The sequence below is a fragment of the Mustela erminea genome, chromosome 10, assembly GCF_009829155.1.
Source record: "Mustela erminea isolate mMusErm1 chromosome 10, mMusErm1.Pri, whole genome shotgun sequence".
Lineage (NCBI taxonomy): Eukaryota > Metazoa > Chordata > Mammalia > Carnivora > Mustelidae > Mustela > Mustela erminea.
Window position 1 is genome coordinate 97,707,249 of NC_045623.1, and position 27,285 is coordinate 97,734,533.

Consider the following 27,285-nt stretch of genomic DNA (forward strand, 5'->3'; position numbering starts at 1 on the left):
CTAAAGAAGGAACGCCCTCTGGTAGTCTAAGACAAAAGGAAGCAGGTAAAAATCTTTGGTAGGAGACCAGTAATTCATCTACCTCCCAGGATGAGCAAACAGATTTTCTAAGAAAAATCCATCTTTAATGTGGTTCACTAGGCACTACGTGATCTCGCTCTTGCGCTTCTCCCTCAGCCCCATGGACACTTATCCTCAACATGGTATGTCTCTCAAGGACCTGGGACTTGATCCCAGGACTCAATCCCAGGACCCTGGGATCATGACCTGAGATGAAGGCAGAGGCTTTAACCCACTGAGCCACCCAGGCGCCCTTAGTTTTATCACTCTTTACCTGGTGGGTCTTATCCATCCTGAAATTCACTGAGTTTAACTGTCCAAAGGAGGCCTTTCCTGAACCCAAAACAGGATGAGTGCCATTGCCGTAAAGGTCCCACACAGGTATTATTTGGCAACGTTTTCGCAGGACAGGAGAAAGCTTTCCTCCTCAACCCTCTTTAGGGTCCCTGGCTGAGTCTGAAAATCATGCCAACAAAGAGTAACAGGAGAAAAACATATGAGTTTATTTTAATGTAAGTTTTATGCGACATGGGAGCCCTCATAAGGGAATGAAGACCAAAAGGAACATTCCCGTGTCTTTTTTGGTTATGTTTGTTGGAGAGTGGAGGGTGCTTGAGTACTAACATAGGTGAAAGAGCAGGAGGTAGGTGTGGCACACTGGGGGCAGGTAGCAAAGTTCATTTATTAGGATTCTTCTTGGTGTTCCTTTGTCTTCCGAGAAAAGGATGATCCTTACCTCCTGAGATTAGGCGGGCTCCTCTCACTTGAGGGTTTTATGACCTGTTTTAGGGAAGAAGGATTGGGAGGGAAGGGGTGTAGGTAGGTGGTGTTGGGGATGGTTAGGAGATGGCGGGGTAGGGGGGTGGGGTGGTGGTGATGAGTGACCTTAAACCCGTTTCTGTAGGTTTTCTGGAAACTCCTTCAGTTTATAAAATTCAGTATACCAAGGTGCCATGTTTTCGGGTAGCATGTCCTGAACCCCATCACTTATGGCACTTTTGATTACTTACTTGCTTAATGATCTATGTCTCCTGTTAGTGTGTTTCACTAGGACAGGAGTCTCATCCTCTAGCTTTGGATGCTGAGCCTATAGCCACGAGTATCTCGCAGGTTCTGGGCGCTCAGTATGAAAAGTTTCCATCAAAACTAGCTTCTAGTGCATCCTAGGCCTGCATATCCATCAGTAGGCAGTTCGCTAACCGAGCAAATCTTTATGTAACTCTACCATGTAACAGTACCTTGCTACATTCTGGGGACACAGAGACAAATAAAAATGCAGCCTCCCTCGGCACAAGAAAAAATTTTATTCAAACTGTATTCATCTTTCATTCCAATCACTCAATTAGGGCACGTCCCTTGTTGGCGGATGCGTGAGCAAAGTAACTATTTTCCGGCGAGTGTCCTCAGGTGACCTGTCTAGACGTGCCCGGGGAAAAACAATCCAACATTCTCCTAAACCCCAAAGAAATCCCTGGCGCGGGGCGCGCTGCGCATAGTGCCCGGGGCGCGTGGCGCAGCGGGGGGACCGCGCAGGACCCGGGCGCGTGGAGTCTGGCCGCGTGGCGCCCGGCGCAAGCTCGGGTGGGCCCGCGGTCCCGCGGGCTCTTGCGCGGGCGGGGGCGGGGCCGGGCCGCCGCGGGGTCCGCCGGCCGGCAGGGGGCGCGCGCTCCCCGGGCTCCCAGCCGCCCGCTCCGTCGCGCGCTCGCTTGCCGCCCGGCAGCACATGTGTTTCTGTTTTGTGTTGTAGCATTTGTTCTGGAAGCTCGTATTTACATTTTAAGTGTATCTGGTGAGTGGGCTGGAGCCCTGGTCTGGGCCGGGGGTGCGGGGGGAAAAAAAGCCCTGTGGTTCATCTCTTAGCTGCTCCTCTTCCGTTTTCTCTCCGGTTTCTCATCACTCCAACCAGGTAGGGACTGAAAATCAAAATCGACAATGTTCAGTTTGCGGGATCTGAGAAAGTTTTTTTTTTTTTTTTAACCCCCCCTCTTTTTTTTTTTTTTTTAAAGGAGAAAAGGTAAAAAAAAAAAACAACCAAAACCCAAAAACAACAACCCTAAGGAAGGGGGGTTGGGGGAATTGAATGAATAAAAAGGGGAAGGAAGGCGGATCCACGTGGTTTAATCGGAGACAGACAGAGATCCCATTGTTCAAAATCAATAAAAAAAAAAAAAAAAAAAAGAAGGGCGAAAAGCGCAGGGACGCTAGGGGAAAGTAGCGGCGGAGCGGGGCACTTCGCAGCCGGGATTCGAGGGACCGGCTGGGCCACACGTTCGGGGAGGGGCGGGTAGAGTTGGGCACCATTAAAGTTTTTATTTTTCGTGTCTGTGCGAGCAGGTGTTTGGGGCTGGGGGCCGGCTTCATTTGCCCCCCTTTCGACTGGGGCTGCCCACCCCGAGGGATTAGGCTAATTAGAGCCAGAGGTCGGAACCCCCAGGCTGGCGCGGAATTCGGGGCTCGGGGAGGGGAGGGGGGCGGCAGAGAGAATTGCATTTAATTGAGGGGGCTCGGGGAGGGGGGCGCGGAGACAAAAGCAGCAGGTGGGGCGGACAGGGAGGGGGGAGCCCTTTCAGAGGGCGATCTTTTAAGTGTCCCGGAGCCTTCTCTAATTAGAAGCTAGGGGATCAGAGGCTCCTTTTTCTTTCCCTTTACTTTTTTGGGGATCAGGCTGCAATAGTGATGCGTTGTAGGCAAACCTAACTTGAGGATGGGCCGGGGGGGGGTCTCCATTTTTTTATTTCCCTAAACGGATTGCAGTCGGAGACCTGGGCTCCCGTGCGGGATTCCCCGGAGAAGGCGCGCCGAGGCCCGGGAGGGGCGCGATTTCCTCCCGACTCGCCCCCTCTCCGCCCACCCCGCGGCCGCCACTTTGGGGAGGGCAGGGGAGGAAGTGGAGGCCGGTGGCTCGGCTGCGCTCCCCTCCCCCCGCGCAGTTTATAACCCGTCCATTGTGCGCCGCTGCCCCGTGTCTCCTCCAGCGCGACCATGCCCAGGAAGAAGGCGGCGGCGGCGGCCTGGGAGGAGCCGAGCTCGGGCAACGGCACGGCCCGCGCCGGGCCCAGGAAGCGCGGCGGCCCGGCCGGCAGGAAGCGCGAGCGGCCCGAGCGCTGCAGTAGCAGCAGCGGCGGCGGCAGCAGCGGCGATGAGGACGGCCTGGAGCTCGACGGGGCCCCCGGTGGGGGCAAGCGCGCGGCGCGGCCGGCGGCGACCAAGGCGGGCGGCGCAGCCGTGATCATCACCGAGCCCGAGCACACCAAGGAGCGCGTCGTGAGTGCGGGGCCTGGGGGTCGGGGGGGGGGGTGCCGGGGCCGCGGCGCGTCACTGCGCGTCCTGGCCGGGGGCGGCAGGGCCGGCGCAGGCCGCGGGCTGAATCATCGCCGCCGCCGCCGCCGCACAACAAAAGGGCGCGGGCCGGGGCGGGGGCGGGCCGCGGCCTAGCCGACCCCGTCGCCCCCGCCCGCGCGGCCGTTGGCCGTTGGGGCGCGCGCCCCGGGCCCCCCGCCGGGGGAGGGGCGGCCGGAGCCCGCGCCCGCCCGCCCGCGCGAGGGGGTCATGGCCCCGCCCCCGGCGCCGCGCGAGCCGACTCCCTCCGCCTCCCCTCCCCCTCCCGCCCCGGGAAGGGAGACTTTTGCAAGTTGTCTCGGGCCGGAGGAGGGGACGCGCGCGCGCGCGCGCTGGCTGCGGGCCGCGGCGCCCGGTGCCCTCGCCGCCCCCGGGCCTTTTCTCCCTCCCAGCGGCCGTTGCGCCGCCGGGGCGCCGTCGGGGGAGGGGGCCGCCAGGACGCTGCGGGGAGCGGCGGTTTGCACCGGGGCTTTGAGGTTCCCGCCGCCTCGGCTCCGGCGCTCCGGGGGGGCGGGGCTTGGCGGCCGCCGCGCATGCCCCAAGCGGCCCTGCGCCGTCTCGCGCCGCCGGGGAGGCGGGGGCGGCCGGCGCCGGGGCGGGGTGCGAGGGCGCATGCTCCGGAGAGCCCTCCCCCTGAGGTCGGGAAGCCCCCGGGGCGGCGAGGTGTTGGGGCTTTGTTCGCGGCTCGCAGTGCGAGGGCGCGGGTGCTCCGTGCCGGCTCCGTGTACCCCCCTCCGCATCCCCCACCGGGGAAGAAGCATCTCCCATCCTCTGTGCGGGCCTCACTTCGCTCGTTAGAGTTGGGCCTGCAGAATTGAGGTCGTGACCAGCTCAACTCCTGGTGCCTGCGGAACCTTGCGTAGAGCCGGGCATTTAGGCTGAGGTCCGCGATCCTCCAAACCCACCGGCTTTGTGTGGGACGTGTGTTGAGGAGAGATTTCAGATGGCCCCAGACGAGTAAGAACATCCATTTAAGGTGTAGGCATTCGGGAGAGGCCCTTTTCTGTCCCCAAAGGGTTTGAGGCTCAGCAGTACCAGAGTGCTTTCCCCCAGAGGTGTTCAGTGTTTAAATGGTTAGAAAGAACGCATTTCTTCACCTGCTCTACGGATGAGGAAACTGAGGCACGGAGCTTAAGGTCCTGCCTCCGCATGACTTCCACATGGGTTCAGGTGTCTTCTGATGATGTCGGTAATCCCTGTGCAAAGCATTCATGTGATGATGCTTCATAATTGCCCTCCCGTTGAAAGGGTCAGAGTGTCAGATGGTGGAGGAGAGCCGGTGTCACTGAAAGGGCTTCACCTAGGGTCTGGGAGCAGGACAGTGCCAGGAACTGGCTGGAGTGGAGAAACTGGAGCACAGCAACGGTTATCCTTCGACAGATGTAATTCTCCGTTTGGGACACCAGCTGGTCGCCCTGCCAGTCCTTGTATGTTAGGAGGGAAGCGAGCAGAATGGCCAGTGGGGCTCTAACTCTGCTGTGTTCTGTGCGTAAGCGCCTGTCAGCGGCAGGACTCTCTCTAAATCAGCGTTTTGGAGCAGCAAGTTTTCTTTCCCCGAAGTGAGGGAAGAGATCTTACTTACCCCAGTGCTGAGGCTCACCCAGGCATGCAGTCCCAGAGAGAGAGAGGGACACCCGGCTCTCCAGCAGCACTGCCCGTGGCTGGCTTGTCTGATGGGAAGGCACTTTCTTAGTCTTTCCTAGAGATTTCTCTGTTTCCCAGGAGTAGACTGACCCAGCCTTGCTTTGCAGTTCGCATTTGCCTTGTATCTACGATTCGTGTACTTTGTCCATTTTGGTTATGTGTAGACAAATCTGTATGAACCTTCCTTAAAAAACAAGCAGTAGCGTGGTTTTCTTTGGACTAGCGAGCACATCCAGGAGCCTGAGCGTCCAGATGCCTTGTGCACAGTGCACAGCGGACGTTTTCAGTTCTTCCTTAGCATCTTTTGAGTTTGGTCCAGAGTCCAGACCAGGCCTGTGCTGCCCCGCTGCTTTCCCACATGCCTGGGTCCCGGGTGGGTCCCCTGCCTGACCCCAGGTTCCTGGCTTCCGAGGGCAGCATCAGCCCTGCTCCTGCCAAGCAGGCCCGCCCCAGGCTGTCCGCTGTCCCTAGCTTGTTTCTGGAGAGGCTTTTAAGGGAGAATTTTGCAAGCCTCCCCACTGTGGAGGGCCACTTGAAGGAGGTGTGTGTGCGACAACGGCTGCCGGGAGCAGTCTGGACTCTGAGCTGAAGTCGGGGCTTGTTAAAGGTGAACCCACGTAGATAGCTAGCGTTGAGGAGCAGGGTTGCCTTGAGTAAATGTGTATTTTTGTAGAACATTCTTAGGATTTCAGTCTTGGGAAATGCTCTCTCCCGGACTTCTGTGTAGTGTTGTCAGATGAGCGTTTTGCAGTGGTCTGGGGTGGGTGACGTGTGAGCTCCGTGACCCTGGAGGTGACACAGGCTGCCTTGGCAGAGTTCTGGAAAACGGGAGTGTCACCACCTGTGCGGGTCTTGGTGGTTTCTTCAGTGTTGGGGTGCCGAGGTCGTGTGGGCTCCAGACATGTCTGTCCCATCTGCAAGGGCCAAACACATAGGGCCAGAAAGCGAGCTTGAAGTCTGTTCTAGCTGATGATAGCCTGTTAGGGGATTTGTTGCTGGCATTTCTCTGAGCGGCCTTCCCGCTGCGGAGAGTAGCGGTTTTTTAAAAGGGTATACATTAAAAGGTGGGCTCTCAGCCTCATTAACGTGCTCTTTGCACTTGGGCAGTAATTCAGAAATCGCTTTGACCAGAAAGCCTGTTTTGTTGATTGAAGAAGTGCCCCCGTGCGTTTTTCTGCCGTGGCCATTCATCTCGGACCAGCTTTTGTGCCTGGGGTGTTGGGAGCAGCAGGTAGAATGAAATTCCTCCTCCTCTTGGGGAGACTTTAGGCCTTGCTTCACCACCACAGGGCCTCCAGCCCTCAGCCCCCGACAGGCATCTTTGGGAGTTCCTCTGGGTGGAGCCAGCAGACATCGGGATCTCCGCACTTGGCGGGCCAGCTCAGGTCTGTGAGCAAGAGGAGCACAGGCTGTGATTTAAGGGTGTTGGGAGTTCTGTTCCTTGAATTTTTTTTTTCCTAGAAGGTAAAGGTAAGAATCCCATTAGGGAGAAATAAAGTAGGTGACCTATGGCAAACAGCTGTGCGGATCATGGCATGAAGTTTAGTTCATTAGTTTCATCTGATGGGTGAGGACAGAAGGCCCAGGACATGAAAACCTGAGAAAGAGAACAGTCTCTCTTTGGAGGAATCGGACCGCGGTGCCTGGATGGACTCCATGTCCGAAGCTCGCCACAAGCCTTGTATCAGGAGGGTCGAGGAGTCTTGGAGAAGCGCGCAGCTGGCTTGGGAGCCAGTACCCACAGGCCCTTGCTGCCTCAGGTCACAGGGGACACCCGCTCCTTCCCCGGGGCCATTGCAGGAGCTCTCGAAGTCCAAGGGACCTGCAGGCCTGCGAGCTGCTGCTCTGGCCGGTGCCTCTCTACGTCCTGGTTTCATGGTCACATCGGGCCCCCAGTCGTCTCCTGCCCTCTCCGGGCAGACCTGAGGAGCCATGGAAGGCCGACTGGGGGCCTGGGCAGAGACCCGGGGCTGCTGCTTCCTTGGGGAACTTGACAGAACCCACTGGCTGCTGTTTGTCCTCTGTGGTAGATCTGTAGAATGTTCCAGCCAGGGCCGCCAGCTAAACAAAGAAGGGGAGATAACCGAAGGAAACTAGGCTCCCATTCAAGTAATCTGAGTCGGTGGGTGCGTGGGGTGGGAACTGTCCTCCCATTAAGGTCTTTCTCTAAATAATTTACATGTGGTGAGGTCCTCCTCTGTTCCTGGCTGTCGGCTTCCCCTTCACGGACTGTCTGCGGGACATGCCCTGTACAGGGACCGTCTTCCTTCAGCCACGTAAACGTGGATGCGCATGGCAGGACCTGTTCCGTGGGGTGCTGGTGACTTCGGGTCTGGGCCATGAAGCGTCCCCCTGGGGATGTGTTCCTCTTCAGAACGCATGCACTGTGTCACCGAGCATCCCGCTGGGGCAGGCACTGTCTAGACATAGACGGGGGCCGGGTGGCTTTCTTTCATTGAGAGCAGTTCTGCAAGCAGGAGGAAACCATTCTTTTCGGTGTCCTGGGGTGGCGAGGTCAAGGCTCACGGCAGAGAGGAGGTGGGTGCGTGGCTCAGAAGCGAGTCTCTGCCTGCTGATCAGCTTTAGAAAGTGTGTTTGGACATTTCAGAAACGCAGCACACTGCTGAGAATATCCTCATGAGGGCCACCCCAAATGGGACAGTGGCGTGTCCTCCCTGGACTGGCCTGTGGTGTGTGGTCCTAGCACTGCTCTGTGTGTGGGGGGGGAGGCTGAGGGGCTGGACTCCAGTGTCCAGGGGCTGTGAACATGGCCTCTTCCCCGGAGTCTCCCTGTCCCCACTCACCGCTGCTCCCCCGGCTCCCAGGCCACAGCCAGGACGGCCTGAGGACAGGCCCGGCTGGGGTCTCTCCTGTCACATGGTGCTCTGATGATGTGTTGGCATTCCTTCCCCGCCCCCCCCCAACCAGAAAGGTGCCAGGCACAGTAGGCCCCATGTAGAGGAAGGATGGTCTGAAGTCGGGTGACGCAGGGCTCCTGAGGCTTGTAGTTCATGTGCGGCGCCCTGCTGGCCCCAAGGTCAGCTGCTTTAAGACCCCCAGTGTGCCCCGCCAGGCCTCTTGGAAATACCGCTATAGGTAGTTCGCAGGGTGGAGGGAAACATACCTGTAGCTGATTTTTTTTAGTGTTTTGCAAAAGGTACTTCCAAGAGAAATCAACAGATAGAGATCAGTCTGGGCCTCAAAAATGAGCTGCCGCGGGCAGGTTTGGGATTCCACACCCTGATGAGGTGGTGACCGCCTTGGGCCTCCATCCACCCTGCGGGACACAGCAGGGGGAGGCGTGAGTAATGAATGACGATTTTTCTTTTGTTTCTGGCTGTTGTTCGACAGACTGCCCAGCTGAAAGCAGCATTGCAAGCTAATCTTTTTTTTTTTTTTCCCTTCTCCCTGTCTTTTCTTTGTAGAAACTAGAAGGGTCTAAGTGCAAAGGCCAGCTTTTGATTTTTGGGGCAACCAACTGGGACTTGATTGGTCGAAAAGAAGTGCCTAAACAGCAAGGTATGAGACCCGTTTCCAAAACTGTGCGAAGCTGTTTGTCGAGTGCTTCCCTGTGTGCTAGGTGTCCCGTGTGGTTCCTGTGAGTCCTCGCCAGGTAGGTGCGCTCTGCATCAGCAGACTGTTCAGAGAGGCCAAGCAACTTGCTTAAGGTCACACAGCCTCTCCAGGGAGAGGGCAGGACTTGAACCCAGGTCTTGTGCCAGTGTCTCATTTCACTGTTCTGTGGTGGTGTTGTTTTAAGATTTTATTTATGTATTTTGAGAGAGAGAGCGCGCGGGCATGCAGGAGGGAGAGGGGGAGACTTCAAAGCAGACTCCATGCTGAGCACAGAGCTGGACACGGGTTTCAATCCCATGACTGTGAGGTCATGACGTGAGCGGAAACCAAGGATCTGACACTGAACCGACTGAGCCACCCAGGCGCCTCTCACAACACTGTGTTTTAAAAACCCAGTTCCATTTAGGATTAAACAGGAAAAGTATAAACCATCAAAAAGAACATGGACGCCGCCTTCCCATCCTCCTCCTCACGTCAGTTACTTTGATGATCTTGAAGAGGCTGGTCCCGTGGGATGTCAGAATGTCCAAGACGTTTGTCACATGTCACACGTCCAGCTTGTTAGACGTCATGGAAGAGTCCACGGTCCTTCGCACGCTGCCAGTTGCAGGAACTGCTCAGACAGAGCGGGTGGCAGTGTGTGCAGTGGAGAGAGCAGAACAGCCCCAAGAAGTAGCTTTTGGTGCCCAGTAGCATTTAGAAAACCGGTATCTCTCCTCATGAGGATATGGGCCAACCGAGAGAAGTGAAGCTGGCCCATTGCCACGTTTTATGGCTTCTTGATTTCATTTGGAAAGATTCCCAAAGTACTTTCCGACATTGCCCAGTGAGCAAATATTTGCACATGGACACTCCCTGGTGCCTCAAGCCGGGCAGAGAACATCATCGTATTCCATGGAGGCAGCAGGACTTCCAGAAGCACCAGGGGTCTGTCTGGAGACGACCGAGTCTGCGCTGGGGCTGGTGTCCGGGAAGCCCCTCCGGGGGTGTGACGGCTGCCGTCTCCCTGCCAGCCCCGGTGGGCGCTGCATTGGGTCTCTGAGCTGCTTTTCCAGTGAGTGGCCCACTCACGGTTACACACTCGGGCCCCAAGTGGGGAAGTAAATTGCAGAGGAAGGCAATCGGCAGAGTACGGGCCATCTCCTGTGGACAGAGGGTGGGGTGCGCTGAGGCCAGGCCAGGCTCCCCACACCCTAGGGAGGTCCAGAAGAAGGGAAACTGCCCTGTGGTTTAAAATCCACTCTCATGCCCTAGTTACAGGCGTTCTGGGTGCATTTCAAGAGTGCCTTTTTGTCTTCTCGCGTTCCAACCTTTGCTTCTCTGGTTGGTCTCTCTTCAAGTGAAGTTTTATGTAATTAACAAACATTCTTCTAAGTACTTTAAAGTATCTTTGGGTCTTCCTGACCTTGCCGGGAGACTCTAGGGAAAGGGGGGGTATTTATTGTCCCACTGGTGCAAGCCAAAGAGGAGGAGGAGTCCTCCCGCGCTGGCCCTTTCCAGTCTCCTCATACCCTGGCCAGGGAGTCGACCAGCCCCCCAGTGCCCACTGTGGCGAAGCCTCTGGTGTTGGCATGATGGCCACGTCGTTGACAGCGTGACACGGTGGCTTGTGCTCCGTCCCCAGACCGCCAGGCTGCCCGAGGAGCCGCCACTGCTGCTGGGCACTGGATTTGACTTGGATCACTTGAACGGGGGTCCTCGGAGGTGGGGACAAATCCTACCCCTCGGGCCCTCAGCATCTTGGGCATTGATCTTCCTGGAGGTGCCATAGGGAAGAGGCTTCGGCAAACCAGGGCATCCAGCCACCTGTGAGACGGGTCCACTCCAAGCTGGGTCCTCCGTGGTACAGCTGTTCCCTCCACCGTGTCCCTGTGTGCAGTGTGTTGTTCCCAGAGATGACACGTGTCAGTCCTGCCACTGTCCTTTTTCACCTTCGTGATAAACAGACTACCGCAGATCCTGCGAAGGCTGTCATGTTTGGTGTGCTCTTTCCCAGGAAATTGTCGGGTCGTCTTCCACCTTTGGGGAGAGCTCGGGCGGAGGGCCCCTTGCAGTGTGTCTGGGGTGCCAAGTGCACGCAGCGTTCCCTGGTCTGTAACTGAAGGAGGACGCGCCTGGCGCCCTCTGCTGGTGGGGCGCGGGCAGGGCAGGCCTCAAAGAGTCTCACTGATGCTTTTCCCGTGGAGTCCGATTAATCATCCTCTTCATCAGCTCTGACATCCAGATTAATGTGACACGGTTGTTGTGGCAGCCACTAGCATTTCATAATGGTCACTACAGGCCTACACATGTGGCTCGTGTCTCTGTCCTCAAGAGCCCCAGTTGAAAATACTACACAAAACACTGGCCATGCCCTGTCTGTGGATGGGGCGGAGGGCAAGTTTTGAAGGAGGCAGCTTTGTTTTTCCTGCCCACAAACCCTCCATTGTTGAGTGCTTCTTTGGGGGCCGGGCTTTAGTGAGGCCCTGGGCTTGGTAGGGCCTGGAAGGTCGTGAGTTCAGTAGGCTTGAGTGCTGGGATCGGCCTCATGGTGAGCAGGGAGCCGTGAGCTGGAAGAGGAGGATGGGGGCGTGGAAGGCTTCCCAAAGGAGGGGGTGTTTGTCACGTTCGAAGAACAAGCAGGGACAGGGAAGGGCACTCTGGGGGGGTGGGGTACTGCACGACGAAGTATGGGGCCATGACTTGGCCACTGCAGTGGGACCCCTGGCAAAGGAGGAAACTGTGTGGCAGGGGAGGGGTGTCAGCTAGGCCCCCCGCACAGGACCTGGTAGATGTGCCAGGCAGGGCAGGTGATTCTGAGGAGGATGGGGACCTTCAGACTCCACTTGGAAAGGAGCCTCTGGCTGTAAGGGCAAGGCCAAGGTGGGGGAAGGGCAGGCCAGGGAAGGTGAGAAAAGGGGTGTGGGGAAGGAGATACTGAGCCCACCGCCAGCTTTCCTGGGTTGGGCCCCTAGCAGGAGGGAGGGGCCGCCTTTTCCACTGCTTGCACGTGGGTGTGCTCAGCAGCCTATGCCCAAGGGTCTGCAGTCCCTGCTGGTTGGGGATAGAGCGGGGGTGGGGGTGGGGTGGCGCGGGTGGTAAAGGCAGTCATTCTGTTGCAGTTGCAGACTTTCTCCTTGGGCAGCCCAACACCCCCCCCCACCCCCCCACCCCCGCCGAGGCCAGGCTATTGCAGCACCCGGGGGGGGGTCCTGTGTGGTAGGAGAGCGGACACTTTGTGGCTAGTACCCTTTCTTGGGGTGCTTTCCGCCCCCTGGTCACTGTGGGTGTTTGATTTGCATTCTTCCCTTTCAGCTGCCTACCGCAATCTCGGTCAGAATTTGTGGGGGCCCCATAGATACGGCTGCCTGTCGGGGGTCCGGGTGCGGACCGTGGTCTCGGGTTCGTGCGCTGCCCACAGCCTCCTCATCACCACGGAAGGGAAGCTGTGGAGCTGGGGTAAGTCTGGGGTCGGGTGGGGTGGGCTTCCTCATGGGGCTGACTTCCTTCTCTGTCTGCCTGGAAGGGCAGCTTTTTTGCAGTGGTATTTCTTCTCCCTAATTTCCAGCTGGTCTTGCCCGTTCCCTGAAAGTGTGCCCCTTCCTGCACCCTTCAGCCACCGTTTGCTTATACATAGCTACTGAACTTTTTGAATCCTTTTTTTTTTTTTTTTTAAAGATTTTATTTATTTATTTGACAGAGAGAGATCACAAGTAGGCAGCGAGGCAGGCAGAGAGAGAGAGAGAGAGAGGAGGAAGCAGGCTCCCTGCTGAGCAGAGAGCCCGATGCGGGACTCGATCCCAGGACCCTGAGATCATGACCTGAGCCGAAGGCAGCGGCTTAACCCACTGAGCCACCCAGGCGCCCCTTTTTGAATCTTTTTTTAGGGGGGGAAGATTTTATTTATTAGCACACAAGTGGGGGAGGGGGAGAACCTGGCTGGCTTCCCATTGAGCAGGGACCACCCCCCCCCCCACCTCACCCCCCAAAGCGGGACTCGATCCCAGGATCCCGGGATCATGACCTGAGCTGAAGGCAAACATTCAACTAACAGAGCCACCCAGGCGCCCCAAGTCCTCTCTCTCTCTTGATCCTCCTTTTTCCTGAATGTTCTGACGGAATCTGGATCTTTGTGATCCCGAGGCACCTAGAACTGAATTCCTATTTTAGACACGCTGTCCCCAGGGCAGACAGGCCCCCCTTCTTGCTTCGTGGCACAGTGTTGACGTAAGACCTCTGTTCTTGCCACTTTAAATGCCACCGGCCACGTCATGGCCGCCGTGTCACTGCAGTCCTGTCCCTCTGATTCTGGGGATCTCGCCCGTCTGCAGGTTTGGTTGCTTGGTTCCTGTTTCTTTTTAGATTTCTCGTCAATTGAGTTTACTTTTTTCTGAGTGGAGTTGGTCTCCTGCTGTTGGACCCCCTGGCCCAGGTCCCTGGGAGGCGGTGTCCTTGCCCTTGGTCACCTCCTGCTCCAGCATCCCCTCCACGGGGCGCCCATGCACTGCTGCCCGTTTTTTTCCTTCCACATTGTTGATGCAGGTCCTGCGTAAGGCTCCGTTTAGCCGTACGCCCTTTGGTAGCCCCTGGTCTCTTCCTGCAGCTGGCTAGGTTGGCACTTGTCCCCGCCCTTTGTTTCTGGTCCTTTGGCTAGTTTTTAGTCCATATGACTGCTTTTTTATTTCCGTCTGTTTGAACTGTTTTTTGCAATTTCATGAGCTGCTGTACCAAAGTCCAAATATATTAACATCTGTTGTCTTCGCTGCACTCTGCTAATTTTGTAATGCTGTTGGAAAAAAAAAAAAAAAAAAAACTAACAAGTGTGTCTGGCCCAAATTTAAACTTTATAGTCTCTTGATGACATGCTGACATTGCCACGGTTTTCATTCTCCCCGACTGGCGCGGAGGTGTGTCCTTCCCCCAAAGCACACCCGTCCTGCCTAGTGTTCCAGCGCTGAACACAGCAGTCTGTCAGAGCTCCGAACTTGAAACACCTTCTTTCTGATCTCGTTACTGAATTGCACTTACGTGGTGCTTCTAAAAATGGGCCTTGTGCTGGCCCTGTGGGCAAGGAGTGGTGCAGGGGTTGTGCACTTGGCCCAGTGCCTGAGCAAAGACCTGTGCCCCATGAGCAGATCTGGGGGTGCGGCAGGGAGAGGACACGTCCTGGTGCCATGGTTAGCTGCTTGAAACAGCCCGGGCTGGTGTTCGGAAGCTTCAGTGCTACAACATGTCACTCTCAAGGGGTCCACACGTGTCAGCCACTCAGGCCTCTTGAGGGCCCAAGAAACCATGCCTTTGCCGGTGAATTTGGACAGCTCCCGGTAGAAGCTGATGTCTGCCTCTGCAGCCATCAGGATGCTTGGTCCTTGTCCTTGTGGCTCTGCCCTCCGTGTTTCTCATGGTGGAAGGTTAGAAGGCCATTGTCAGGGAGGGGTGGGAACTGCTTCCTCCCCCTGCCCCCAGATGCCCTGACTTTTTGGCCCTGTGAAAGCTCCCAGGTAGGTTTGCTTCCTGCTGTGTGGTGTTTCTCTTGGCTGGGGGGACCTGTGTGGGGCCCTTTGAGCTCTTTGGTTTGAGGACTGTGGTAGCTGGTGTTGAAAACCAGGGGGTGAAGGGGCTCCTCCCTGCTTACCCTGTCTGCTGTGGGGCCCAAGGATCTTGCCAGAAGGTCTGTGTCTCGAGGCACACGGCCTGTGCAGGTCCTGTGGAGGGCTGTCCACAGGTGGTGGGCTTGGCTGTGCTCTGTGGGTGTTGTTTCCAGGGCAGGTAAAAGGAAAGAAATGACAAGGAGGAATGAACCATGTGGTCGATGGAAGACACCCAGGGCACTGAGGTGACTGACCTGTGTGGGGCAGGTGTCGAAAATGGTTCCTCTCTTAAAAGTCCATCTCAGGAAGGGAGCAAGGGAATTGTTGTCTGGCAGGGGGAGTGAGACCTGGGAGTTCCCCGTGCTCCCCAGCTCGTGCAGGACGCCCAGGCCTTGGGGGTCTCTCCCTTGGGGGTAGAGCCACGGACGTGTTCCCGGCTGGATTCCAGCTGCTGTCCCAGAAAAGCAGGTCAGAGCAAGTGAAGAAGGTGGCGGTGGCCTGTGGAACCGTCTCGGGACGATACTGTGTACTTTGCCCTGTTCACCCGGCGCCTCTCGAGGTGCTTGGGAGGTTGGCTGTGGACAGGGAGTGGGGTGCTCTCTGCTGCCTCCTCGGCTGTTGTTTGTGGAGGGCGCCTTCAGGGGGACCCAGGTGTGTCTGCCTTTCCCAGAACACTACTCTCCGGCCCGGCCACACTCTCTGCTTCCTACTGTATCTTGCTCTTGATCTGCAGGTCGCAACGAGAAGGGGCAGCTGGGACACGGTGACACCAAGAGGGTAGAAGCCCCCAAACTCATTGAGGGTCTGAGCCATGAAGTGATTGTGTCTGCGGCATGTGGACGGAACCACACCTTGGCATTGACGGGTGAGGAACGGCTGGTTTCTTCGGCATCCGGGCAGGCGGCCACACAGTCCACCCTGGGCACGGGGGTGAAGTCACCTCTAGCTGTCGGCCAGGATGGGAACGGGGCCTGGAGAGCCCCGGAGGGTGCTTCTCGGAGCCGCTGATGGCCTCTCCCACCTGTGGGCATCAGATGGCGGGCCCAGAGGCCAGGGCCTCGAGGGCCTTCTGCTCCGAGCTGCCCGCCCCACATCCGCCGCCTGGTCTCCCTCGCACTCTGCCAGAGGAGCTGTCTGTGATGGTTTCGGAGCCTTGGATCCCAAATCGGGTTTAGAACCCTCAATGTTCTTTTCCCTTTTGTGATACTGTTCTTTCCTTCCAGAGACGGGCTCCGTGCTTGCGTTTGGAGAGAACAAGATGGGCCAGCTCGGCCTCGGCAACCAGACAGACGCTGTCCCGAGCCCCGCACAGGTGCTGCGCCCTCTCCTGGCGCCCGGCCTCTGTTTCTCTTTGCTTTTGTGCTTGACTGTCCAAGCTGAGGACAAGCACTGCTCCCTGTAGTTCAGTCAACGCCTTGCAGAGATGGTCTAGATTCTCGGAGTGGAATTCGCATGTTGTAGTCTTTAAAGCGCACCTTTTAGGTGCCTGTGGTCGGAAAGCCTCCTGAAAACTGTTCTCTCTCCTTGAACGAATTAGCTCCAGAGGCCTTGTTTTAAGCCTTTTCTGTTCCAGAGAAAGTGAGAATAGTTGGATGCATGCGATTTGTCTTTCTCTGTAAATACTGAGTTCTGACCTTATGTGCGGCTACCCGCCGGGGGCTTACAGCACCCAGCCGGAAGTTGGGCGGTCTTTTGTTCCTGAGGAGCATGTGCTCCCGTCAGAGAGGTGGGGATCCCACCTAACAGCGACTGCTGATGTCCGGCAAGATCACGTGCTAGTGAGTGATGAGTGGCTGGAGGGGGACGGCGGGGGGTCCCATTGCCTGGTCTGAGAATGAGACCGTGGGCAAGGCTACCTGTGGTTTGAAGGATTTTGGAAATGTCCCTGCTGTATCTGTCATTTGCACTGAGGAGGAAGTGACGGTTTCTAGAGGAAGGTGGGAACCACGGGCTGGGCCCAGGGCTCAGGGCTTGTTGGGTGTGATAAGAGCACGGCTTCCACGTCCTGTCTGACTCGTGTCCCCAGAGCCCATGCCGAGTTCCTCGGGGCCTTGGCTGGCTTACTTCCTAGCTTTGAACGGTTTTATCTCTTGTCCACACCTTCTGTAAGGGCTAGTTGGGCTAGTGTTTCTAGAGGGCAAGGAGCATGGGAGAAAGCTGCCCTCTTCCAGGTTGAGGCTGAACTGCTTGCTAGTGACTAGGTAAGTTTTGTGGGTTATGTGTGGGCTAGTCTCTGCCCCCCTCCTGCCCCCCTCGACCTTGGGCTGCTTGGCCGAGGTCCATGCTGCCTGGGCGCAGCGTCGGGCATTTTGGGGAACGCAGGGCTGGGCCCACCATGTGCCCTACCTTGGGATTCGACTCTGCCGGGAAGGTGGGCGTCCCAAGAGTGTTTCTTCATGGACACTCTGGGTTTTAGCCTTCAGAATTCCTGGGTCCTTTCAGTTTCCTTGGCAATCTAATTGTTTCACACTGACCTGCAGAGAGGGGGAGGCTTTTTTTCTGTCTTTTAAAACAAAGTCTGAGAGTCTACTGTCTTGTCTTTTCAGATCATGTACAACGGTCAGCCAATTACCAAAATGGCCTGTGGGGCAGAATTCAGTATGATAATGGACTGCAAAGGGAACCTCTATTCCTTTGGGTGCCCTGAATATGGTCAGCTGGGTATGGAAACGTTTTTTAAAAGCTCTGTAATCTAACTGCCTATCTGGAACCAGAAGTCAGTGTGGGTCTGCACACGCATGTTGGAAATGTGGGTAATTGATCGCAGATAATAGCTTTGATCCGTTAAGTGGGTCTCCCGTTTACTGGGACGGCCCGTCCTAAGACACAGGGTGGTGGAGCATCCACAACGGGTTGGCCTTAATGAGCAAGTCAGGCCGGGATTCTGACAAAGGATTCTTTTTTCTGGGAGGGGGAATTCATTTATATGTAAAAGGATCTCAGAGTTTTTAAGAAAGAAAAATCAAACCACTGTCATTGGTTTCATGTTTGAGTTCGCCTTTATTGGAAGCGAGAATGTTACACGAGGTGAAGGTTGTCCTGCAGACCTGGGGCTGGGCGACTACCCCCCACCCACCGGAGTCCGTCCCCTTCCCTGTTTCTGTCCCTGAACGGAGCGTACGCCTTCAGAAAAACATTCATGTCTGTCTGATTGGGTAGATAGGGAAAGCTCAGAAAGCAGTTCCTAGTAAGTGGAAAACGTCTCTCGATCCTGATTTTACAAGGTCTCCATTTTCTTTCCCATCTGACACCAAAGTGTGTTTTTTTTGTTGTTTTTTTTTCCCCCCCTTCTGGCGTCTTCCCACAGCCCAGCCCCTGGCGAGTAGGAGGTGAGGAGTGGGCGCCCTCTGCTGGCGCCTCAGCTGCATGCCACTCCGGATCCCCACGGCCCCCGTATCTGGGTTGCTGGGTCCCCACGTCATTAAGAGCAGGCAGATGGAAGACGGTATAAATAGAACAAGGAGCATCGCGCTGGCCTTAGACTTCAGGGAACAGTGACTTTGTGAAACTAAATATACCTCGAGTCAGAAGTGAATAAGAACGAACAGCCCCTTACGCACATGCAGTGTTGGTTGCCAGGGAGCTGCCAGAGACTGTTGGAGAAACCGTTTCCATGGCCACAGGCCCTGGTGCCATCCCCAAGCCCGGGCAGAACACCGGAAGTGTGTTTCCGATCTCCTTCTGGAAGTGTGTGTGGCTCCCCTGTGGCCTCTGGCTGCCCCGGATTTGCAGACCGGCAGGTGGATTTTCCTAGGGGGAGAACTCCGTGACCTTGGCAGTGATGACCGTGACCTTGGCAGTGATGACCGTGGCTGGTTCTGGAGCAGAGACCGTGTGCCACGCACTCCCAAGTGCTGAATCCAGACTTTGGGGTGCCCGGTCTGTGCTTTCTTAACGATAGTTTGAGATACAGGCTTTACGGGTGTCTGTGGAATCAGCCCTACTTGTCAGCTTTCTCTGAAACCCACTTTGAATCTCTTTGTCCAAATCCAGAAAGGTTCCTTTCCTTTTAGAATTAGAACATACAAATGTAACCTTGGAGAAGTGTGTCCCCAGCACACGTGCCTGTCTCCCCCCTCCCCCCACCATGACGCATTTTACTGGGTCAGGCAAGGCAGAGATGGGCGTGTGCCATTAACTGTATTTTAACTGCCGTAATGGTATATTTAGGTTATTAGGAAGTCCTAAAAGCTCAAGTCTAGGGATTGTGTGTTGAACTTTCTCTGTTCGTTCTTGGAGCATGCAGGGGCTGAGTGAGACCACACTTGGTGGGCCATTCCTTTGAATCTGTGGTCTTTGGCTTCTGTGATCACGGCTCGTTAGTAGACATGTGGTCGGTGTTACAGACTGATGCAAACACTAGAGGCGCGTTTGATGATGTCTTACAAAGCAACATCCTTTTTGGGGGAGAGTAACCTTGGGTGTTTGCTGTTCTGTCCTGTTCATTTCTTAAAAGTAATTGGCTTCATTGCCCACATTCGATTTCATGGTACTGACTGGGTTGTGCCCCAGGTGGGAAGGCATCATGTTGGTTGACAGAAATGTCCCGTGAGGCCCTGATGGGCCAGGCTGGGGCCCGTGCTGTCGGTCGCCGCTGACTGCTGGCTCTGTCGCCCCAGGACACAACTCGGACGGCAAGTTCATCGCCAGGGCGCAGCGGATAGAGTACGACTGCGAGCTGGTGCCCCGGCGAGTGGCCATCTTCATCGAGAAGACGAAAGACGGGCAGATTTTGCCAGTCCCCAATGTGGTCGTACGGGATGTGGCCTGCGGCGCTAACCACACGGTAAGGCTTGAGGGTTTCTGGCTTTTCCTCTGCTTCCCGACTGTCACCTCTGCGGAGAAGGTGGTGTGTATGGTATGTTCCAGTGTCCCAACACTCCGCTGTAGCCGGGAACTGATCCCAGAGGCCCTCGACGGCCTGTCCTCTTCCCACAGCTTTGTGCCGCGTGCTTGACCACAGGGTGTAGTACTTCTGTTCATAGTTTTTGTAACAGTTTCTGGAGACGCAGCTGAAGGACAGACGTTTGGGTCAGAATCTTAACTGCAAGTGTCTCTCTGGGATGGCTTTTGTCTACCAGAGTACCACAGGACCTCTTCTGGGTCTGTAGTCGGTCCCCCAGGTGGAGGGTGTTGAATGGTTTTTAGCTGTGAGGGCTGTTCCCTTAAAGGTCACTTTGGATAGATGGCCGTACTGTTTTCTGTCTGCGTACTGCCTAGTTTTGTTTTGTTTTTATAAGATTTTATTTATTTGACAGAGACAGTGAGAGAGAGAACATAGGCAGGCGGAGTAGATGAGGGAGAAGCAGGCTTCCCGCTGAGCAGGGAGCCCGGTGCGGGGCTCGATCTCAGAATCCTGGGATCATGACCCGAGCCGAAGGCAGATGCTCAATGACTGAGCCACCCAGGCGCCCCTGATTTTGTTTTTATAAGATTTTATTTTGAAGTTGTCTCCACAGCCAACCTGGGGCTTGAACTCGCCACCCTGAGATCAAGAGTCGCACGCTCCACAGACTGACCCAGCTGGGCGCCCCCGTATTTGTGTCTGTTTATCTTTGTTGCCTTTTTACAGTTATTCTGCCCGAGCATGCCTGTGAGTCAAAGTTGGCTTTCTTCTCTTCAAAGAGCACTGGGCTGGGAGTCCAGAGACCACGCTTGTCTGCTGGTGTGCAGCTGACTGGCGTGTAACCTCAGGCATGGCTTCATCCCTAGAATCCTCCCTGTGTAGTCCTCAGTGATGTGGACTAGGAGATGTCGGTCCTCTGGAGTCTGAACTCTGTGGTTCTCTTCCGTCCAGTGTGGTCTGGGGAAGCAAAGGTCGGTCTTGTATGGGCCTCCTCATGTCACGTGGTTGTACTAGGTTATACGTTCACACCGTTCAAATGTTGGACAGTGAAGAGGCTGCGATGGACGATTTTTGTTTTGTTCTATTTAAATAGGGCTCCACACCCAGCGTGGGGCTTGAACTTAAGAGTCCTGAGATCTAGAGTCTGATGCTTACCTGAGCCACGCGGGTGCCCTGAAGATCAGTTTGAAATTGTTTTTGGTCCTTGTGACCACATGGAGGTCCCCCGTGCACGGAGAAGACCCCCGCAGGCCTTCCGTCCGTTCCTCCTGCGGCACCGTCTGCGCTGTGATGGGGAGACCAGAGCACTGACCTGCCCGCTGGGGACTCAGGCTCTTGCTTCTGATGCGGAACCAGGGGACACTTGTGACTTGAGGGAGTACTCGAGGACAGAAAGTAGGGCCTGCAGCGGAGGGAAAGAAGAAGTGCCCTTGCATCCCCTGCCTTGGGGGGAGGCTCAGCTTAGCTGCAGCATTTCTGCCTTTTACATTGTGCTCTGCTGTCCTCTGCAGCAACGCAATGGCGCCTCCTGTCCCCTCCTGTGGGGTTCCGTCCCACACTTTGTGTTCTCTCTGCCTGCAGCTGGTCCTGGACTCTCAGAAGCGTGTCTTCTCCTGGGGCTTTGGTGGCTACGGCCGCCTGGGCCACGCCGAGCAGAAGGATGAGATGGTCCCTCGCCTCGTGAAGCTGTTCGACTTCCCCGGGCGCGGGGCGTCCCAGATCTACGCTGGCTACACCTGCTCCTTTGCCGTCAGTGAAGTGGGTTAGTGCTTCCCCATCGGAGCCTCAGGCGGGGGGCGGGGGTGGTGAGCCTCCCCGGCAGATGAGTACTCCGTGGGTGGGGAGCCACGGAGTCCTTCCGTGTTCCCAGACCGAAACCCCGGCGTTCTTTCGGACAGAATGTTCCTCTGCTGTCCCCAGCGTGCGGCATCTTGCCTTTCTTGTTGAGGAGAATTCGGATCTTGGCACATGTGGTCACAGTGGGAATGTGTCTGTCTTTCCCCCAGGTGGGCTGTTCTTCTGGGGGGCCACCAACACGTCCCGCGAATCCACCATGTACCCAAAGGCCGTGCAGGACCTCTGTGGCTGGCGAATCCGGAGCCTGGCTTGTGGGTATGTGGCCAAGGCTGCTGGGGAGCGGGACATCTGTCCCCTTCCTGGGCCTGGTGGACACCCCAGAGAGGGCGCCTCTTCCCTTGAGAGGCTCTTCTGTGTCGTCCCCCCCGGCCCCCCCTGCCCCCACTCCCTCCTTCAGGGCATCAGACACAGTAGGATTCAGGAGGGGAGGTACTGTTCGGGGCAAGAGAGGTTGGTAGGGGGGCACCTGGGTGGCTCAGTGGGTTAAGCCATTGCCTTCGGCTCAGGTCATGATCTCAGGGTCCTGGGATCGAGTCCCGCATCGGGCTTTCTGCTCAGCAGGGAAGCCTGCTTCCCTCTCTCTCTCTGCCTGCCTCTCTGCCTACTTGTGATCTCTCTGTCAAATAAATACATAAAATCTTAAAAAAAAAAAAAAAAGGGGGTTGGTAGGTCCTGGGACAGGTGGTGTCTTGTCTTCCCGCCTTTGCAGAAAGAAGGGCGTCTTGACAGTTTCCGTTCTCCAGAGGCTTGGTGGGCTCTGCTCATCTAGCAGGTTAAAATGATTTTAGCTCCACATAATGTAGGATTTTAGTGACTCTTATTCGCTGGGAAGGAGAGATTGTCCTGAAGCCAGTGCTTTTCAGTTAATTCTAAAGATACCTGTTGAGCTTTCTAGCACATCTTGGTGAGGAGTTTGTTAATGTTAATCAGCTGCCAGGTTGGGGGGGGGCGTGGAGCAGGACGGTGTCGCTGGGGGAGGGAGCTGTGGCTTTAAACTCCCAAACACCCAGCGCCGAACATGTTATTTTTGGTTGCATTCCACCCTCTGTCATGAGCGCTCCGTCCGGACTTAATGACCTCTTTTCTTGGTGGGACGGTCTGGGGGTCAGGGGCCTGCACGGGATACCGGTGAGGGGTTCAGAGAAGCCTGTTGGCCGGGCACATGTTGTGGCAAGTGCGAGCCGCGCAGGGTTCAGAATGGGATGGACTTGATCTTGGTGCTGCATGTCCCAGCCTGCGGAAGATGTCGGCGGGGTCCGGGTTGTGGCTGCGCTGGTGACACCCCCCCCACCCCCCATTTGTAGGAAGAGCAGCATCATCGTGGCCGCGGACGAGAGCACCATCAGCTGGGGCCCATCGCCCACCTTTGGGGAGCTGGTAAGCGGGAGGCCGGTGTGGCCAGGGTGGGACCCAGTCCGGGCTCTCTGGGGCCGCCTCCGGAAAACGGGCAGGAGGCAAATGGGTGTCTGCGGGAGGCGAGACGCTCCCTCGTCTTCGGGTCTCGTTGGCTTTCGGGGGTCTGAGTCTGTGCATTCACGGGGACAGGGAGGTTGACGATCTCTGTTCCCGTGGTCTTGTCAGCACCGCTGAGGTGTGCGGGGGCGCGGAAGGGGGCGCTTTCCTAGCTCCCCTCCGGGAGGGGTCATGTCCGTCAGGGTGGTGGGCACCGAGTAGTAGCGTCTGCTGCTGCCCAGAGCGGAGCGCCACGGGGCCAGCCTTTTGGGTCACCTGGGGACACGGTGCCCTCACCCTTCTAAGTAAGTGATAGTGTGCATTGCCTGCCTTTCCTCTGCGTTGCCTGACTGATGAGAGCCCATGGCCCTCGATTTCTCACCCATACTTGGCCTTCCCCAACCAACTGTCTGATTCTTCAGTTCTGGTGCCTGATGAGTCTTTTTAACTTTCAATTTCTTGGTCGGGAACAGCTTGGCTGTGGAGCCCGCTGGCGCTCTGCCCGTTCTAGCTGCGATGATCCTCAGCCCCTTTGTTATTTCCTGTGGGGAAGGCGGTCTGTTTCCCTTCCCGCCTCGCTTGTGGGTGGGAGCTGAGGGGTGATGGAGAGGAGGGAAGGGAGGGCGTCTTGGTCCCTTGAGCCATCTCCGGGACTTGGTGGCCTTGTCCTCGGTGTTCTGTGCCGACTTTGGGGGTCCACGGGGGGCCCCCGGGCAGCAGACATTCCAGCCCCCGGAGGTGGCCCTGGCTGCAGCCTTGAAATCAGGAGACAGAACCTGGCCCGGTTTTTATGGCTCCTTCTCAGAGAGAGGAAGGTGTTTCTAGGGCCTGTCAGAGAGAGATTCCGAGGACCAATTTAGAAACCAGAGGGGAGGGAGAGGGACTTCGGGGCAGCGTCCCAGGGGCGAGGAGGAGACGGCAGGGCGTCTGGGAGGAAGCACACCCTGCACGGAAAGGGGTGAGGAAGCATCTGGTGGCAGATGGAGCTGGGAGGGGTGGGGTCTGCGGGCTGGAGAAGCCCCCATCCCCGCCCTGTCTGTGCCACGCTCTGGGAGCGGTCTTCGAGCCGAGCCTGCTGCCTCTGGTGTCCTGGAGTCTGGGGGTTGGGGCCTGGAGGGGGCCTCTTCGGAGTCTGGCCTGCCAGTGAGTGTGGGAACCGCCAGTGTTCTTCGTGATGATGGTGTCTCCCCAGTCCCCCCGCCAGAAGGTGCCTGGACCACACAGATCCCCACAGGTGACAGCTCAGCATCAGGCCCTTTCTTGGGTTGAGAATCAGTCCCCGTTGGCAGCACTTGTGTGGGCCGATGTCGTTCACCAGGCCAGCCGTCGTGTCCGGCACGGCGGGCCTCTGTCACCAGGCCAGCCGTCGTTGGCTCAGGCCCCCGGACAGCGGGGTCGCCACACGTTGCCGTGGTTCCCTTCCCTGGACCGTACTGCAGGACCCCCGTTCTGCATCTCTGTTTGCTTTGCCAGGGCTACGGGGACCACAAGCCCAAGTCCTCCACCGCGGCTCAGGAGGTGAAGACGCTGGACGGCATTTTCACCGAGCAGGTGAGCGGGGGCCTCCAGACCGGCGAGAAGCGGAGGGCGCCGGCAGCCGGGCGAAGCAAGGCCATGCCACACGAGGCCTCACTTGGGCTGCTCCTGGGCTTGTGCGCCTGTTCGAGGCTGGTCTTGTCTCCCTGAGCAGCTTCTTGGCTGCATCGTGCTAGAGGATTTGGTGGGTAACGGGCATCCATAGGATGCGGCACAGGGACAGGCCGGCCAGGCTCAGTAGGCGTTCTTACCCCAGTCACACCAGCCACAGTCCAGCCACGGTGGATTTGTTCTGGGGACAAGGGTACCGCTCACATCTGCTTTGTATCTTCAGCTGAGACTATACACTTATTTGGCCATGGGGCCTGTGGTGGCAAGGGGTGGGTTCCTTTTTTGTCCACCAGGCTGCCCTGCCCGCCCTTGTCTGTCAACCCACAGGCAGGGCGTGTGACCCCCACACAGGGTGGGATTGTGGTCCAGGGAGGCAGAGGGAACAGGGGGCAGCACCTGGGTGTGTGCTGACGGCATCAAAGCCCTTCTTGCTGGCAGCCTGGAACGGGGCATTGGTAACGGGTCAGCCCATGTGGACGCTGGTGACGTGGAGCCAGGGGCATGGAGGTGGTCCTGGCCCAGGCTGCCAGGCCAGCTGAGCAGTGGCCCGTTGTCTGCTCTGCTCTCCACGACGAGCCCGTGCATATCCAACCCCGATTTGTTCCCCCAGGTGGCCATGGGCTACGCACACTCCCTGGTGATCGCTCGAGATGAAAGCGAGACTGAGAAAGAGAAGATCAAAAAACTGCCAGAGTACAACCCCCGGACCCTCTGATTCTCCCGGAGCCCCCGCAGCCCCACACCTCCCGCGGCAGCTGTCAGTTCCACGTGCACTGGGACCGGACGTCGAACGAGGAATTTAAAGAAAGCAAGAGTTGACCGAAGGTGCATTTTTGTTAGACTCCCTGAGGTTCCGTTTTATAAGTGATTTCAACGTCAACTACCTTTTCTGTATGCTTTCCAAAGTGTTTTTTTTTCTTTTAATGTTTAATTAAAATATTTGCTCACAGTTGACTTACCATTCCTACAAAAGAGGCAGAAACTCTGAGCAACCTAGGTTTTTTATTTTTTCTTTTTCTCCAAGTGGTTTTTCTTTTTCTTCCTGCTCCTAAACACACTTCTCAGAACACCCCTTTCCAGTCGTAACTAGCATGTGATCCGAGCGGGTGCTTCCTGGGAGAGGAGTCCCCGTTGGCGCAGAAAGAAAGGTCCCTTCCGCGAGCCAGCAGCGGCTGGACAGAGACAGTGCTGGTGGTGGATCTCCATCCAAAAATCACGCCCGCCTGCTTCGGAAGCATCTGGGTCACTTTCTTTCCCGCTTTTTCCTGTAGACCAGCCGAGGCTGGCCTTCTGTTTCTCTCCTTGGCTGCTTGTAAGCCCCGGCGCCTTTTGGCTGCAACATTACTAGAATCTGCCATTTCCCCCCTGGTGGGGGCTCTGGGGTCTGTGTTTAGCCATTTTTTATCTACTTTAGCTGTAAAAGAAGTCCAAATGAAAATCAGGTGATTGTGGACCCAGTGGGGACTTGGGGGGTGGGCAGACGAAGGGACAGCATGTCTAGTTCACGGGCGGCTCTGAGGTTTCTCAGGACGAGCTGGAGCCGTCTGGCCAGCACTCGCCATTAGAGATTGATCAGCCAGCAGTTTAAAAAAAAAAAAAAGTGCATTCTGGAGTCCTTGCAAGGAAGGATCAGCTCTTTCGTACCAGCCTTGATCACCTCTGTGCTTCTGTGTCTCTCCTCCGCCGGATTCTGCTGGAACGGGCCCAGTCTCTGAGACGCGGGGTCCTGTTCTGCTACCCCAGCTCTCTGGTCGCCTTGCTTGGCTGTGGTACCAAATAGTTGGGATTCCTGAAAAGTCCCCCTTCCCCGCGTGTCAGCGCCGATCTGTGACTGCCACCCCGCTTCCCGCCACGCGCCCTCTGCCCGAGCTCGTCACCGGCGGTGCGCTGCTCTGCGTGAGTTACGAGGTGCCTTTCCCGGACCCCTCCGCTCACTTGGACCCAGGAGAGGCGACAGCTCTGGCTGGGGCTCTTGGTTTCGAGAGGGTCTGGACGGGTTTGGGTGCTTTAAAATAGATTTTTTAGTTCCGTGGTGCTTCTGGGGGAGAGGGGTTAGGACTTGGTGGGACACATGGGTGGACGGGAGAGTTGAATGTGGGTCTTTTCATTCTTTGCTTTGCTGTTGTTACCACTTGTCATTGTCTCGATGTTAAAATGCCAAAAATGATCGAGTCGTCGTTGCTTTCTTGCCTGCCCGTCCCCCGTGGCGCCTCACGGCGTCTGCCTTTCCAGGGCGTGTGACAGGACAGGATCTGCCCCGCCAGTCCCAAGGCCTTGCGCGAGGAGAGCGGGCCTGCGTCTTCCTAAGGTTTAGTCTGACTTCATGCTCATCTTTGCTGTCCTGTGTCAGTCCATAGTCCAGGGGAGAAGCTTCTGCTAAACTAACCTAATTTGTCCAAATCACCCTTAGAGCCACCATCTCGGGCTCTCACTTATGCGCGGGGCACCCACCCTTTTTCCTGGACACGAGTCTCTTTCCTGGAACGGGGCTTCGGCACATGTGCCCCTTGGACCCACACAGCAGCCCCAAGGTCCCCTCTGCGGGAGCTGCCCTGGGACAGGCAGGGCTCTGATCTTCCGGGGAACCAGTCTGAAACCTGCCACCAGCCTATTTGAGGGCTCCTTGCCAGGGACCAGAGCAGCATAGGCTCGGAACTTCCAGGTGAAGACGGCCCTGTTTGCCACAATCACTCCTTTTGGCTTAGAATTTTAAGATGAACTTCCTAAGGGGGGGAAATCCTTCTTGACAAGGAATTAGGGGGTTGTCCTGCACTCCAAGAGAAAGAGTGGCCTTGCGCCGACCCCCCTGGGCCTCTGACCCGCCTTCCAGCTCTGGAGAGCATCTCTGGAAGAGGGGGTTCAGGGCTAAGGGGAGAGAACACCTGAAGAGGTTGTGATTTGGTCGAAGGTGCCTGGTTTAGTGCTGTATTTGTCTTATTTTTTTTTTTATATATATATTTCTTGGAGTAAACATTTTAAATAAACGACATCATTGTTTACTCTGTTTTGGCTTTTGTGCTTCTTTTTCAGTAGAACCAGCATAAGACCTTAAGAACACAGGGCAACTGGGTTTCCCTCTGCTCCCCGCAGGGGCCCCTGCCTGCTGTCCACGCCGAGGCTCCCCTGAGAAAGGCTTTCGGGGGAGCTCGGTTCAGTTTCTAGGCTTAAACCTGGGGTTGAAGGTGAGTGGAGCTCCCAGCTCTCCCTGGAAACCTGTGACCCTCAGGGAGGTGTCCCCCTTCACTGGCCCAACTAAAAAGGGGGGTTGGGGTTTGCCCACTGGGGCTCTGAGGG

The 27,285-nt window shown here is 56.6% G+C and overlaps 1 protein-coding gene and 1 long non-coding RNA gene across 4 annotated transcripts; one reads left to right on the forward strand and one right to left on the reverse strand.

Moving 5' to 3' along the window:
* Window positions 1-1,610: 1,610 nt before the first annotated feature.
* Window positions 1,611-3,028, reverse strand: LOC116600920. Its single transcript, XR_004289859.1, has 2 exons — window positions 2,823-3,028; window positions 1,611-1,973 (listed from the first exon to the last, which is right to left on the reverse strand). It is a non-coding gene; the product is annotated as an uncharacterized LOC116600920 (long non-coding RNA).
* Window positions 1,743-26,995, forward strand: RCC2 (regulator of chromosome condensation 2). 3 transcript variants are annotated; one of them, XM_032361414.1, is made up of 13 exons: window positions 1,743-1,849; window positions 3,036-3,324; window positions 8,469-8,562; window positions 11,914-12,057; window positions 14,923-15,054; window positions 15,413-15,501; window positions 16,736-16,850; window positions 18,809-18,975; window positions 20,617-20,797; window positions 21,042-21,147; window positions 22,197-22,269; window positions 23,818-23,895; window positions 24,602-24,712. In XM_032361414.1, exons 2-13 carry the CDS (start codon window positions 3,043-3,045, stop codon window positions 24,704-24,706), a joined length of 1,566 nt encoding a protein of 521 aa, XP_032217305.1. In that variant the 5' UTR covers window positions 1,743-1,849; window positions 3,036-3,042; the 3' UTR covers window positions 24,707-24,712. The 3 variants fall into 3 exon arrangements, with proteins under 3 accessions (XP_032217305.1, XP_032217304.1, XP_032217306.1); XM_032361413.1 differs by having other exon boundaries at window positions 1,795-1,966; XM_032361415.1 differs by lacking the exon at window positions 1,743-1,849 and having other exon boundaries at window positions 3,043-3,324; window positions 24,602-26,995.
* The last annotated feature ends 290 nt before the right edge of the window (window positions 26,996-27,285 follow it).